General features: G+C 27.7%; 1 protein-coding gene across 1 annotated transcript; it reads right to left on the bottom strand.

Annotated features, from left to right (window-relative positions):
* Positions 1–2521: 2521 nt before the first annotated feature.
* Positions 2522–4179, bottom strand: LOC130976973 (putative protein FAR1-RELATED SEQUENCE 10). Its single transcript, XM_057901959.1, has 3 exons — positions 3898–4179; positions 3591–3757; positions 2522–3423 (listed from the first exon to the last, which is right to left on the bottom strand). Exons 1-3 carry the CDS (start codon positions 3914–3916, stop codon positions 3196–3198), a joined length of 414 nt encoding a protein of 137 aa, XP_057757942.1. The 5' UTR covers positions 3917–4179; the 3' UTR covers positions 2522–3195.
* Positions 4180–15917: the final 11738 nt, after the last annotated feature.

Raw genomic sequence — 15917 nt, 5'->3', positions numbered from 1 at the left:
GAAGCAGAGACTTAAAGAGAAGGAAGCCTCGCCGTACTTGGCTGTCGCGATCGTGACTCACTGTTGCCCTCGCAGCGCCGCGATTATCCATCTCCCTTGCAGCGCCGCGATTCACCGTCTTTCTTGCAGCGTCATGACTCCCCCTTGCAGCAACACGCCTGACCCTCGCTCTCCTCGTGTTCCTCGTCATCTTTAGGGAGGTGGTGGTGGTTGTGGTGGTGGTGGTGGTGGTGTTGTTGTTGTTGTTTCTACTGATCTCGCCGCCACTTCACGTCTTCGCCACTGTACCTCGCCAATTTTGCTTCTGCTTCTGCTTTTGATTCGGCTTCTGCTTCTGTTTTGGCTTTGGTTTCTGCTTTTGATTTTGCTTTTGCTTCTGCTTCTGTTATTTTTTCGATTTCCTTTTTATTGTACGTTGATTTTATTATTGAATTTGATGTTGTTGTTTCTGAATTTGAATAATGTGTTATTGTTGGTGTTGAATATTGTGTTCTTGAATCTAATTATTAGTATTTGATGGGAGTAAGGAAGATGGTGGTAGTGGTAAAAAGGTGGTGGTGGATCGGTTGGGGAGGGGAACAAAGCATGCCTTATAAGGGTGTCGATACCTCTCCTTAGCATGACGCGTTTTGACGAGTGAGTGTGGGGGGCTTCGGCTATCATCCCTATCGTCAAAGACAAAACCGTGAGGCCTTGTGTGCCAAAGCGGACAATATCGTGCTAGCGAGTGGTCTGGACTGTTACAGTGATGGAGGTTATTTTTCTCTGTAAAATGTCAAAAGGATGATTTTAAATTCAAAATAACGTTGAGGACGAATTTAATTTTGACCCTAAACCTTAGGGATTAAAATAGTACTTATCCTTATAAAATACATATTAAAAATGAAACAGCACAAATATTCACATAAATATATAATGGCTAATTTTATATATATATATATATAATATTTTTAGGTAAAGATAATCTTTGATATTATATAAATAATTATAAACCTTAAAATTTTTATAAATTTACAACGTATATTTTTATGTGATTAAATTTTTATTATTTCATAAAATATTTTTTTACTTGTATTTATAATTATGTATTTAAAATTATTTTAAAATATTTATTAATTGTTACTATTATTTATTTGAGTTTGCATAATGTACGGATCTTATTCTAATTTTTTATAATATCAAAGATATAAATAATATAATTTTTATAAATCAAAAATTAAATCAATACAATTTATAAATTTTAAGGATCATTTTAAGATGTAATTTGTTGTTATTAATAGTGATGTTAATTATTGTTCACCAAATTTATGTATTTAATTTCAAATATACTCGTGCATTTTCATTGTTTATTTTGTTTTCTACTTGGTTTGGTTGTTACTTATTTTTCACATTTTCTTCCAATTAGTTTTAAGGCCGTATTCTTTAATATTAATGAGAACATTGTTTATATTTTGTTTATATCAAAGAGCCATTTGTCAAGCCCATTAAGCCTCACCCAATCCTTTATAGAGTTGCAGCTGCATCACATTACAAGCCACCCTTCACCCTTAAAACAGCCTCGGCTCAGTTGCTCCCTCACAAGAAAAATAGTGCCATGTGTCATTTATCCATTAAAGAAACGAGAATCTCTTTATCTCTGTACCAAAATAAGCTCTGTACGCTATAATTTCCCAAATATGAAATATAGTAGTACTATATATATGTTACTATACTAATTGAAATTGAAGGTTCATGTACGTACTACATTTTGAAAACTGAAAAGATTTAATCAGATCCATAACAAAAAAATTATATGTTGCTCTTTTTGTCATGTAGAACAGACACTGGACAACTCAACAATAAGGATTTTCTATGCATTCGTGTGTGGCTATTAAGAAAGTAATTAAGCACGTTATTATTCTTTAGCGATTGAAATATCTTGTGAGTTGTGGCCAAATCATTTAAAGGGAGGGACCCTACTCCTCTGAGTGAGGATTCAAGTTGAACAAATCATGTCAAATTAAAACCTTTCTGCTTCTGGTGCACACAACAAGCCTTAAAAGGAGAAATCTAGAAGGCTCATCATTGAACTTTAGAGCACACAAACAAATCTGTCGCCACATTGTGACAAATATATATGTATGAAATTGCTCAATCAATATCAACGTATTTGATATATGGTATGGACAAGTGCAACAAACACCATGTCCACATGAACTTGACCAAACTAAACACTAACTTGGTGAAAATATGGTGTTTAATTGTAAAAAGACAATCACACATTATTGGACTCATGCAGACCAAATAATTAGAACACTCTTTTGTTTGAGTTGCTGTTTTTTATTTTTAGTATTTTGTGAAAAAAAAAAAAGAAGGTTAAAAACATTAAATATATATTTAGCATGCCACCAAAAGTGCAGGATACAATCACAAAATAGTAAAATTTTAAAATCAGAATCTGATATATACAATGGAGCAACATAGAAAAACTGACTCAAGTAGATGATAACTATATTTTACTCAACTAATTCAACAATGGAAGTATCCTCAACACACTACAATATTCACTTTCATTATCTATTATCCAACCAAACAGATAGCTCAGGGCACTTATTGTAATCTTGAGCAAAATCATAAACATTTCATGGATTTGAGAAGACAATGATGTAAAAAATGATACAAGAAAAATCATATCAATGTACATGTAAATTAGCCATTTCAAACGCATGCTGAAAGTGTTTTGGCAATTTTTCCTTCAAAACTTACTGTTCTGCCATTCTCTGCTTTGCAACTCTTTTCAAACTAGCATATTATGTAATCATGTATATAAAAACCAACACTTCTAACTAACTGGTCGGCGATACAGTCATGTTCATTAGGACTCCATCGGTGTCCGGCAGATTTCTGACCTCATTGAGAATCCTGGTAAGTTCTTTTGTCAGTTCACTTCGAGCATAGTCAGATCGTTCCTTTGTAATCGAGGATTCTGAAAATAAAGTTTCAGCTAGGAACTGGTACTCTTGAAACCACTCCCCATCAGTAATTTGATTGTTGTGATCATCATCAATCAGTAAAGTACATTCCCGTCTCCATCTGCTTAAATAGTATTTGTCAGGCAGCTGAAAGTAATTCTTTAAGATGAACACACGAAGAGCATGTCTGCGGATTCAAATTCCTTGCAAGAGCAGTGAATTTGTTCGTCTTCGGCCAACCATATTACAAGCCGTTCTCCATCCATACTTTTGAAATGCCGCACAATATATGATCCATTGGCCATCTCAGATGCAGCATATTGCATGGCCAGCAATAACTCTTGCTGCAAAGCATTAAAAGCAAAAGGCGTGAGGATACTCCGTGCATGCTCTTCAACAGGTATGCAAGTTTCAGATGCATATAGTGAGTCTCCTGATGCGCTTGATGTTGGATGTTCGCAGAAATGCCAATCTGCAACAATTTGAAATCTCACACCAATCTCACATCATTAAATCATCATTGATGGCTACTAATCACAAAAGTTGCTGCCCCTAATATTGCTCTAATTATATAATTGGGACAGTAAACAATGCTAGTGAGAGCATAGGAGGCAAATTACTTCTTACTAGTATACATACCTGCTCGAAAAAGCTACGCAAACAAGTTTGTGCAGCGAAGATCCCTTTCAGAAAAGCATCTATTGATTTTGAGTAAGCTATTGTAGCCATTCGAGCTAGAAAGTAACCTCTCACATAGGATTGTGCCCAGGATGCTCGAACAGAATACAGTAAACCAATGTGTTTATCTGAACCAATCCAAACACAGAAATCATGTCTCTCCACTGTAGTTCAAATCCTCGGTATTCTCAATTTGAATGAATGCATCAAACATGGATTTAAATTCTGCATAGCGTGGCCCAACATGAAGAGAAAACCAACTTGGTACCTTGTATAGAATATTCCATGGTGGAATGACATGTTTAGTTCCTGGATATTCGCTTCTAATGGCATCTTTAAGCCTGGGGTCAAGATCAGTTAGAATTGTTTGTGGACATCTTCCGTTCATGAATCGGACAAAAGTCAGTATCGAGGGATAATCATCATAAGAGGATAATTATAAAGGCAGAAGTAAAATCTTATAGAGTATGCTAGTAGTAAACCTGCAATGCCCATGAGAAGGACTGAGGAGTTTCATCCTGCAACAAAACAGAACCGAGAAAGATGGTTCTGCCACAGCTATCAATACCAAACCACACTCCAAATAAACTACATCCCCAAACATAGCATTTGCATTAACAGAGTCACCATATGAGCAAGCTACATAGCACTATTTTTAATTTTTAATTTTGGTAAAATGGGATTCACAAAATACAAAATAGCACTATACTTAGAATAATATATACAAAATGAAAATATATGGGGCAAGTTGTAATTTCAAAATGTTAGAATTTATAATCTAATTTTTTCTTTTTTTTTTTCGCTATCTGTGCTAACTGCTAGGAATACTTTTAACGTGGATCCACTCACTTTCTTCTATGATAATAGAATTTAATTTTAGTATAATTATTTTATACAATTATTTAATTATATTTATTCATTTAGATAATTATTTACATATCAATTGTTAAAAATAGTTTTTTTTTTGTTAATATATATATACATTATAAATATTGTTTATTTTGATGACTTTATGTCTTATAATTTATTATCACTAACTCTCAACGTATATTGTCTCTAAACATACATTTTTACCAAATCTTAATTAAACTAAGCCAGCTAAATTTTAGATAATTAAACACCACACAACAAAATTATAATTATAAAATATAACCAAAAAAACTCACAAAATTTAAATAACAAGTCACCATCTTATTAATTTTAAATAACAATAATTACAAATAAAATACAATTATAATTAAAATACAAAAAATTTAAAATGCTAACTTTCAGAACATCTTATGCGCAATCATTCAAGACTTGTTATGCCCAAACATTCAAGACCTGTTACGCACAATCATTCAAGACTTGTTATGCACAGACATTCAAGGCTTGTTATACCCAGACATTCAAGACCTCTTATGCATAATCATTCAAGACTTGTTATGCCCTAATTTTCAGAACATGCTACGCACAATCATTCAAGAATTGTTATGCCCAAACATTCAAGACCTTCTATGCTCAGTCAGGCCAGATTTCTTTTTTTTTTTTTTAATACCAAAGATTTGTGTGCCATTAATTTTACTGAAAAAATATTTTTAATAATTTTTTTAATTTTTTAGTATTTTTAACAATAAAAACAAAAATACTTAAAAAAATAAAAAATATCTCTTTTTAGAAGTTATTATTTGTATTTTTTTAAAAAAAAATATTTTTATATTATTGTATATAAACATAATTGATAAATAAATTATTTTTATTTTTCTAACAATTTTTTAAAAAAATAATTCATTTTTTTAATCTTAGGATATTTATTGTATTATAATTTGTATTTTAATAAATTAGAACTTTTATGGTTTGAAGATTTTTTAGCCTTCTATTTTAAATATTTTTTTTAAATTTAAAGGTAATTTTAGCTTTTTTTTTTCATTATAAAATTTTTAAAAGAAAGAGAGTTGGGAGGATATAAAGAGATTATTGACTGCAAATATAGAGAAAATTTGTATAAATCAAAATTTATTGAGATAAATTTATAGGTGAAAATGAAAAGTAACATAGTAGTTTGTCATGATCCATAATATTTTAATGAATGATTAGTTGCTAATTTATCATGTAGAAATTGTTATCATTTGAAATGCATTAATAGTTTTGTCATGTAACTTACATTCAATATTTTTATTCCATGAAATTAGTAAAAAAAAGTTTAACAAAAAACCACGTAGAATAAATTATTATTATTATTATTATTATTATTATTATTATTATTATTATTATTATTTTGTTAGATTTATTTTAAATATTCAAATTTTAGTCTAACTTAATATAAAAACAACAAGTGTGTTTTGGTGACAATTTTAAAAACAACAATTTATATTAGGTCAATTCAATATATATAATTTTGTAAATTTTATATAATAAATTCATAAAATCTTATTTTTAAAGATTATATTTAATAATTATATATATAAAAATTATTTTAAAATAAAAAAAATTATATATTATAAAAATATCAATTACAATATAAAAATATAATACTTTTTATTAATTTCACTTTAAAATGAGTATTTTATTTATAAATTATGTCTTTATGCCAAGTTAAGTCTACACTAAGTATGACTTAAATCCAATTCAAAAAGTATACTGAACAATGAATTTATAAATAAATAATTATATAAACATTTAAGATATCAAAGCATTTGTACAAGAAATGATAAATATAAACACAAAAAAAAAAATCTCGAGTCTCAACTAAAATATTAGGCTAATATTTTTATTATTTAAGCTTTTAAGTTATTAATTTATATTACTTTTATTATACACTACTCATAAATAGATAAAAATGATTATACTAATCCGTCATTATAGTACATTATCAAAAAATTTCATAACTAGATACACTACATACTAACACACACTTACATATTAACATATAATTAAACTAATATTATTAACTACTAAAAACTTTTTAAACTTTTGGGAGTCTATTGGCCACCTTAGGTCCCCAGTTTTCGAATTTTTTAGTACTGAAGCCTATTAAAACGAGTGTACATTGCTTTTTATTTTGTCCTATCTAAATTGAAATATTTTTTTTTATTTTATTAGAAGTTGAATAAAAGATGAACTAAAACGTAATAAATTTAATTAATGTTTTGATATAAAATTTTATAGTCATCGATCTTTTTACGTATAATTTCAAATAAGAAATAAATTATAATTAATAGATAAATAATATATATATATAGATTATAATTTATTTATATATAAAACTATTTATTATATTTATATTATTATTTAAATCAATTCGTGAGTTTAAGTTCGGATCGTGAATTTTTGATGATCTGAATTTGAATTTTGGGGTTAGTTTAGCTTAATTTATTCTCATCTTTAATTTCAAATAAAATGTGTAAAGACTTTATAACAGTGACGGATCCAGAAAATTTTGATAGTGGGGTAAAATATATATAATATAATAAAAAAATTTAATAAAAATATTATGTGTACATAAAAATTAATTATCAAATTATTTATTAATCGTTATATATTTATATATAAATATATGTATTTTTAATTTGTATTTTTTTTAATATGTATACATGTGATTATTTTTTATGTACATATAATATGATTAGTCTTTAAAATATATAATTTACAAATTAAAACACTAAAATAGTAATTTAAATGATAACATATAATTTAAAATTTTATTATTTAGGTTTTATATTTTAAAAAAATTGAGTAAACTTTTTCTTAATAATACAATCGAAATATCTCTCTTTTTATATAGAATAATGCTACATATTCAAGTTTTTTTGCTAACTAATTTCAACCAAATTAGTCTAAGATAACAAAAATCAGTTATGGCTAGCATTATTTAAAGTCTTATTGTTTAATTTGATTAGACTTAGTTCATAAAAAGACTTGAATGTGTAGTATTATACTCTTATATATATATATATGTATGTATACTTATTTAGAAATTTACTTCTCATACAATTACAAGCCAATTTTTATTGAAATTCATAATTAAAAAAGTTCTTTCAATTAATGCAGTTGTTACTTGTTACCGAAAAAAAAATTAAAACAAATATAAAAAAAGATAAATAATACTCTTTCAGGTCGATTTCTAAGAAAAAAAAAACACAAATTTTATTTAAATTGAAAATTGATCATTCTAACGATATCTAATATAAAATTCTTAAATTAACTATGAAGTACCAAAAATTGAGTAAAAAATGATTATGGAGTCAAATTTAATAATTTAGTGGGGGCAAATAAATTTTATTATCATATACCACTCAAAAAAATTTCAAATTGTAGTGGGGGCGCTTGCCTCTACACTTATACATGTGCATCCGGCCTTATTTATAAATGATTATAAGTGATTGATTCGATAAGAATCATTATATATATTTATTTTTCTACATAAATATACTAAATAATGAGAATCTACTATTATAGTTTAGTGGTTATGTTATTTCTTACTAAATTTTGGTAACTGGTTAGATCTTAAAATTTTTATTTTCTTACTAAATGGTGATGATTGGTTTAGCGTAATTCATATTATTAAATTTTGGTACTATTATGGATCTTTATGATAAATTTAGTACCCAACCACTTATCACAATTTATCTAAAAAATTTTTTAAGACAGGATGGATCTAAAATTTTAGTAGAAAAAAATAAAAAATTAAAATTTTTTACAATTAAATATAATATTATATGTTTAATAATATATAATCATGATTAGTATTTTTTAATTAAAAGATATTAATAAATTTTTGTCAAATAAAAAAGTTATCTTTATTCTTATAAGATATAAAGATATTTATTTTTTATTTTTTGTTAATTAATATGTTTTATTAAGTATTTGATAAAGTATGTAAAATATACTCATTTAATGAACTTACTTAATATCTAATAAATAATCATTTTAATATTATAAAAAAATTTTAAAGTAGAAAATAAAATTATTTTTAGATCAAACAAATTCGATCAATTATAATATTTATATATTAAAAACATAAAAAAATAAAAATTATATAAATAAAAATGTATGCTCACAACAGTACAAAATATGAATAGAAATTAAAAAAATTTGTGGGTGTGGATAAAAAAATGATTATAATACCATACTTTATGTTTTATTAAATTAATTATCTTTTTCAGTTTTTGCATTTATTTTGCAAAAGTAATTACACTTGTTTAATATTATACTTCGAAAAAGAATATTGGCTCCAATAATTCTATCTTCATTTATCAAAATAACTGAAAATGTCTCAAAAAAAGTAGGCATACACCTTACAAAAAGTTTACGCCCCTCTTTATTTCTAAAGTTAGGATGTCCTAACCAACGGACAGTTATTCCATCTCTATTATTCAAATGCTCTTTGATTTATTTCAGAAAACTGTAAATAATTCAAACGATTTTTTCTTTCAAATAGCTCTTGTTTCTTGTCTTGATAAGTTACATATATTTCTTCTTTATTTATTGTCATAATTTAGTGTTTAGGGTTTCATTTAATTTTTCGACCTTTTTCGTTAGTTCTTTTATTTCAGAATTTTCTTCTTTGATTTTTAACTTAGATAAACTTAAAGGGCTATTAATTTTAGATTCTCTTATTTGAAAATTCGATGAAACTAATTTTTCTGATGGTTCTTTTAATAATAGAACTGGGTTTTCAATAGCTTTATATTTTGGTATTTCTATTTTTACAATTTTCTGAAATAATTCATCAACATAAATTCTTTCTCTGTTTTTAAATATTATACTATGATGGCTATTTGTTAAAGCATAATTTATTGCATATGTAATTGAAAATGGTTCATTATCTTGTTCCATTAGATTCTTTCTGTAAAATTTATAAGCTAAGCTTATAGATCTTCCAAGATTTTCAGTTGATAAAGGTATAGCGTATCCAAGATGGGCATTGAATTTAACATTTACGTTTGTCAAGTTTCCATGAACAATTCCAATTATTTGATCTATTGGGTCATCAGTAATTCTTTTATCACAGATTGCTAAGCTTATTGGTGAATTAATTCCTTTCATATATGTAGATTTGATTAAGACTTGTATAGTACTAATATGGATCCATCCAATTTTAGATCTTTTTTGTTGATCCTTAATTTTCTCAATCTGTTTACTCAATTCTTCATCATTTATCAAAGCTATTTCAAGTTCTCCATTGGCGGATTTTATCTTTATAGGGGCTTCAAGTTGAATTTTTTCATAGTATATTATATTTTTTCTATTAAAAACTTCTTTTAAAAGATTTTGTTTATTAAAATTTTCATTTGATTTGAGATTTAATTCTGTTTTTAGAACAGCCTGTTTTTCATTATCTAATAAGGCAGATAATTTATAATAGTCAGATTCTTCCGTTAATTCTAAACTTTCTAAATAATTCATAACTAAGAGATTAGGATAAAGGCGTACCTTTCTGGAGAAAAATTTTCTTTATTTACAATATTTTACATAAGATGTTTTTATCTCCAGAGGGGAGATTGTAGATACTAACTCCAGAGGGGAGTTTAGAATTGGTTTTTCCTAAGGGAATTCTTCTTCAGACTATAGAATCGCCTCGGCAGCTTCCTCCTTGCTTTCCTAGCATATGAGTACTCTTAGCCTCCTGCTTTCTATTGTCTGCCCCTTCTACAATTGCCTAAGCAACCTATTTATAATAGTTGGGTTTGATGGACAATTCCCATCCTTACCCTTCTTATGACGTCATTGCTTACGTCACTGTTTGCTATCTTGCACCAGCTACATTGTTGGTGCTTTATGACCTAAGTGCTTACGTCACTATGCAATAATGTTGAGAGATGCTTCAGATGTGCTGTCCTCCTCTTTCATCATGTGACCTTCAGATGCGTTGTCTTCTTCCTTTATCTTGTGGGTTGATTCCGTTTCATTATTGCTTTCTTCAGATAACTCTGAGACACATAGCTGGCACTTGTGGTTTTCTCTGTCTTTTATCAAATAGCAGAGATTCCTCTTTATCCCTTCGGGGAGCTTTTCTAAGAGTCCAGATAAGTTGTAAAATGCTGATTCAAATTCCACTAAGAGTCTCATCTCTCTTTCTTCAATTTCATTCCTTTTACTGGACACAAGCAGAGTATTTCTACTTTTATAATTAATCCTTGTGTGAGATTCCTTTGTTATTTTTTGAGTTCTTTCAAAAACCCTTGCTAATGTACTGGCTAGCCTTCCTTCATGACTGTAAATTGTTAAATCTTGAATCTGATCAATTGGTTAAAAAATTCCTGGGAAGACGGACATGAATATTACTTGGTGTGCTGGAACCAAGCATTCTTCTTCTTCATTAAAAATAGGTTGACTGTTCGTAAATTTTAGGGATATATCCCTTGGATTTACGTTGTCAATCATATTTTTAAATCTCTTTACTGCATCAACGAATCCTGCAGGAAACTCACTAATAATTTTCAAATCATTAAAAATTAAAATTATATCAATTAATCCATACTGAAAAAACTGATAGGTGTCAGATGGGGAAGCATCTGGAAATATAACTAGCTTTGTTAGCTGTTCTTTGGCAATAGGATAATATCCCAAGATTGCCCTTTTTTCTTCAGTCCAATTCCGGACTATGTTAAGGGTTTCTCTGAGATTTGATCTACAGACCCTTTTCTTTTCCTTGATTTCAGCCCTTGTAGGAATGTTTCTTATTATCCCTGTTCTCTGGGTTTGAATTGGAGTTTTATCTGCTCTTTTTAGGGTTTGCTCTGGATGAAGAGCTTCATATTCCCTGAAGGATTCCTTTGCTTCTTCCAGTGTTAAAAACCCTCCTTTATGAATTATCCTTGATTGATGTGTAAATGGTGCTGCTTTTTTCCAGGCATCATATACTCCTTTCATGGGGCCATTATAAATTAGATAATATTTTTTATCTTGGGTGGATTTTTTGATAATTTCAGCAATTGTTTTATTTTCTGGAATTTTTTCTTCACCTGATTTGTCCACCACGCTTAGCTGGCTGAACTCTGATGGTTTTGGTTGTTGTGTTGATTTCATTGCTTCGATGGCCTTCTTGAGGGATTGGATCTGTGTCCTTATTTGCTGACAATGCTTGCATTTTTTGAGTTCTTGTTCGTATTTTTGAATTTCTTGATCTAATGCGTTGTAGACGAACTCCATTCTCTTGTTAATGTATCTGCAATAACATTTTTGTCACCCTTAATATATTCAATTTTTATTGGATATTGTAACAAAAATAATTTCCATCTTACCAATCGTCCATGATTATAATCAACTTTTAAGTTATATCGTATGAAACCTGTTAAGTAACTTGAATCTGTCCTTAATGTAAATTCTTTGGGTAGTAAATCAATTTTCCATTTCTTAAGAGATTTAATTGCTGCTAGAGTTTCCCTTTCATGAGTAGTATATCTCTGTTCCGTTGGAGTAAAAGTCCCTGAAATATACCTGCAAAGTAATTCCTTTGGGGGATATTTAGAATCTAGTGATTCTTTTTCTTGTTCCAAACTTTTTATAGCTTTCTTAGCTTTTAGACATCCTGACCAGGTTATGTCTGAAGCATCTGTTTCTACTATTAAGTAGTCATTTTCTTCTGGAATATAAAGTTCTGGAAATTTTTCACATAATTCTTTAATTCTTTGAATTTGTATACTATCTTTTTCATCCCATTTTCATACCTTTTTAGTACTTATTTTTGGAAATAAGCTTTTAGTGTATTCTGTTATATTCTTTAAAAATCTCTGATCAGAAATATAATTTATACACCCTAAAAATCTTTGTAATTATTTTCTATCTTCTATTTTATTAGAAAATAAATTTACCTTTTCCAGAACATTTGGTTGAAGTTTTAGCTTTCCTTGAGTGGATAGAATTAATCCAAGAAACTCTATTTCTTGTTTTGCTATTCTTGCTTTCTTTTTACTAAGAACTAATTCTTTTTTCTTACATTTTTCTAAAACTATTAATAATTTTTGAAGATGATCTTCTTTATCCTGTTTTGTAAAAATTAGTATATCATGAATGTATACTAAAATAAATTCATTTAACTCTTTTAGATTTTCTTCCATAAATCTTTGATAAATACCTGGGGCTTGTTTTAATCCGAATGGTAATACATTCCATTCATAAAGCAACACACTTGTTGATTCTTTTGTTGGGCAAGTAAAAGCAGTTAATTTCTTTGTTTCTTCGTCTAAACGAAGTTGCCAATATCCTGATTTTGCATCAAGAGATGAAAACCAAGTTGCTCCTTTGATTTTTTCTAAAATAGAGTCTTTTCTTGGAAGTTTATGAGCATCACCAATAGTTTCTTCATTCATCTTCTTATAGTTAATAACCATTCTTCGTTTTCCCCTTTTAATTTCATTATTGTTTTCGACATAAATTGCTGGAGCCGCATGAGGACTTTTACTTAATCTTATAATTCCTTTTTTCAAAAGATCTCTACATTCTAATGAGAACTCTTCTCTATCTCTTGCGGAATAAGAAATTTTATTTGGAACATTTATCTCTTTTGTAGGATCTTTTAATTTAATACTTACTAATTCGTTATTTGTATTTCTAATATCTAAAGGATTTTCAGCACAAATTTCATCCAAAAGTTCTTCTATCTTTATTTCAAGATTATTTCTGGGAATGTTTATCTGAAAGTATAAATTTAAATAACATGTTTCTAATATAGAAAATATTTTAAATTTTAAGATCTTATCTATAGTAGTAGTTGGTATTTTTATACGTTTTGATTTTTGATTTATTGAAGAATCGTGTGGAGCTTTTAAAACTATATATGTTAATTCTTGAATGAATGGATGATATAACTTTAAAAAGTTATTTCCTATGATAAAATCCATCCCGGAATCTAACATATATATAGATGGAATAATGAACCTATAATTTTGAATAAAAATTTCAACCATGTCTGCTTTTTGGTTAATTTTATGTATTGATTTGTCAGCTATTCTAACTCTTAATGGTTTCTTTAATTTTTTCCAATCAAGTTTTATATTTGAACTAGCAAAGCATTGTGTTACTCCAGAATCTATAAAAGCATTTATAAACTTTTCTGTTATTTTTATAGTAATAAATGTGGCATTATTATTCAGTCTCTGAGTCTGTTTCTGAGACATATTCAAAAATATAGTCTAAGTTATCATCAGATTCCTCTAAAGGTTCCATGAAACAAGACTTAGCAATTTCTATTTGTTTAGTAAGATCTTTTTTATCCTTCTTTTTCGGACATTCATTTGCATAGTGTCCTTCTTCTTGGCAATACCAACACTTACAGTTTTCTTTTTTATTCGGGCAATAGTCACTTTTTTGTCTTTTGTTTTTATTGTTATTTCTTTTTCTAAAATACCTCTTTTTTCTCCAGTTTGGATAGTATTTTCTTTTTCTAAATTGGTATTTTCTTTTTCTTTGAAAAATTTTATTAAGCCCATATTTTTGGGGTATCTCTTCATTATCCTGACAGCAAATTCTAATTATATTTGCAAATCTTTTTTGAGTTGCTTCTTGCATACAACGTTCTTTTATTTCCTCTCTTATTGTAGAAGTTGCTCCACCAAAATTATTTTCAATTGTCCCTCTATTTATTTCTCTTATAAATCTTCCCATTATAAATTCATTAGCAGGATATGGAAGTTTTGTTATATACATACTAAGATAATGATTTTTATCTTCTTCTTTTAATTTGTAATAATGTATTCTATATTCACATATATAAGACTCCACATTACATAGATCATATATCTGTCAGCTAAATGGTTTTTTGCGTCTTGATATTATAGATTTCTTGTCTATGATCTATAATATTTTTCCCGAAAAATTCTTTATATAGAATCATCATTATATATAATATCTTATCATAAGCTGTTGTTTTTGTTGCTAATTCTTCTATTATTTGATTTTCTATTGATGTCATATAATCTCTTATAGTTCCTTTAGTATGAAATCCTATGTAATTCCAAATATCTCTTCTAGACAATTCACTAAGTTTTGGATTAGTAAAGGCTTCTAATAAAAAGGAATTTAACCAATTTTCGAAAATTTCTTTTTCATTCTTTTTACAGTCTAAGTCAAGCATTCTTTCTCCTTCCATTTCCTGGATTTTAGGAACGTATTTTGATGGTATTTTTGTATATTTTGAATCTTTATTTATAAATCCTTTTTTAAAAGCATAATTATCAAAACCTGTTTCCCATTTAAATTGAGATTGATTATCCTTAGATGTTCCAGCTTCATTTTTTACTTGAATTGGAATTGCTGGTTCTTCGTCACTTGAATAATCTAGGATGTGTTCTTCATTTTCTATATTTTCAGAATTTACTAATTCTTCTTCTATTTGAAATCTATGTTCCATAATATTATTTTCTTGAGCCATTTTTAATTGTTTGAAAAGCATTGTAACTTCTTCTAATTTTTCTTCAATATTCATAATTTCAATGGTGGTTTTACTTTTAAATCTGTTATGTTAATTATATTTTGAAATTTTTCTTCTTTGAGATTCTCTTTTCTTTATTTCTTTGAAATTTTATGGATACTAATATTTCTTCAAACATATCTACTATAGAATTTAATTGTGGGTTAAAAGTATGATAAAAATGTGGGGAATCATTTCCATGGTAACATTTTTTAGAAATTCCATGTGAAAAATAAGTTTTTTCAGGTTTTTGAAGTCCTTCAATAAAACTTATAGTAAAATAAAGATTTTGAGAAAAATCATTTTGTATTAATTTTAAGAATTTGGTGTCATTACAATTGACATTAGTTAAAATCATTAATTTTTGATCTATTAATTTTGATAACTTAATTATTTCTTCTCTTAAATCTTCTAATTTACTTTTTTCCATAAGGTAACGTTTTTCTTTATGAAGAGTTACGATTTTAAATAAAAAGTGTGGCTTTAGAATGTGTAGTTCAGATTTTGCCATATAAGCATATCTTTAAATTCACATCTGTATATTAAAAATGTCCAAATATATATAGATAATCTGGTAGTGACGAAATGCATGCAAATCACTTTCATACAGTTACTGAAATGATAAGAACAGATATTATTACTTTTATATTAAACAATGACACATATATTCTCTCTCTATGTGTTATTTATTTGAATAAGGCAAATATATTCTATGCATGTTTGATGTGGACCAAGATGCTCATGTAGTCATGTGGAAGCATTGGAAAATCATTACTCATACTATCTCCTTTTTTCCCTTTTCTTTTTATTGAGATGCAAAGCCAAGACTACATATACCCTTTTTATTGGAAAATCATTACTCATACTATACCCCTCATACAACCCATCCCACTCGT

The sequence above is a fragment of the Arachis stenosperma genome, chromosome 4, assembly GCF_014773155.1.
Source record: "Arachis stenosperma cultivar V10309 chromosome 4, arast.V10309.gnm1.PFL2, whole genome shotgun sequence".
In the NCBI taxonomy this organism is placed as follows: domain Eukaryota; kingdom Viridiplantae; phylum Streptophyta; class Magnoliopsida; order Fabales; family Fabaceae; genus Arachis; species Arachis stenosperma.
The sequence above is the reverse complement of the archived record's forward strand: the minus strand, read 5'-3'. Positions and strand labels throughout refer to the sequence as shown.

What these genes read in the sequence shown, in the direction of transcription:
- LOC130976973 (XM_057901959.1), bottom strand. An exon ending in TGCGTAGCTTTTTCGAGCAG is followed by an intron (nt 3,424 to 3,590) that starts GTATGTATACTA and finishes AAATTGTTGCAG; the next exon opens with ATTGGCATTTCTGCGAACAT.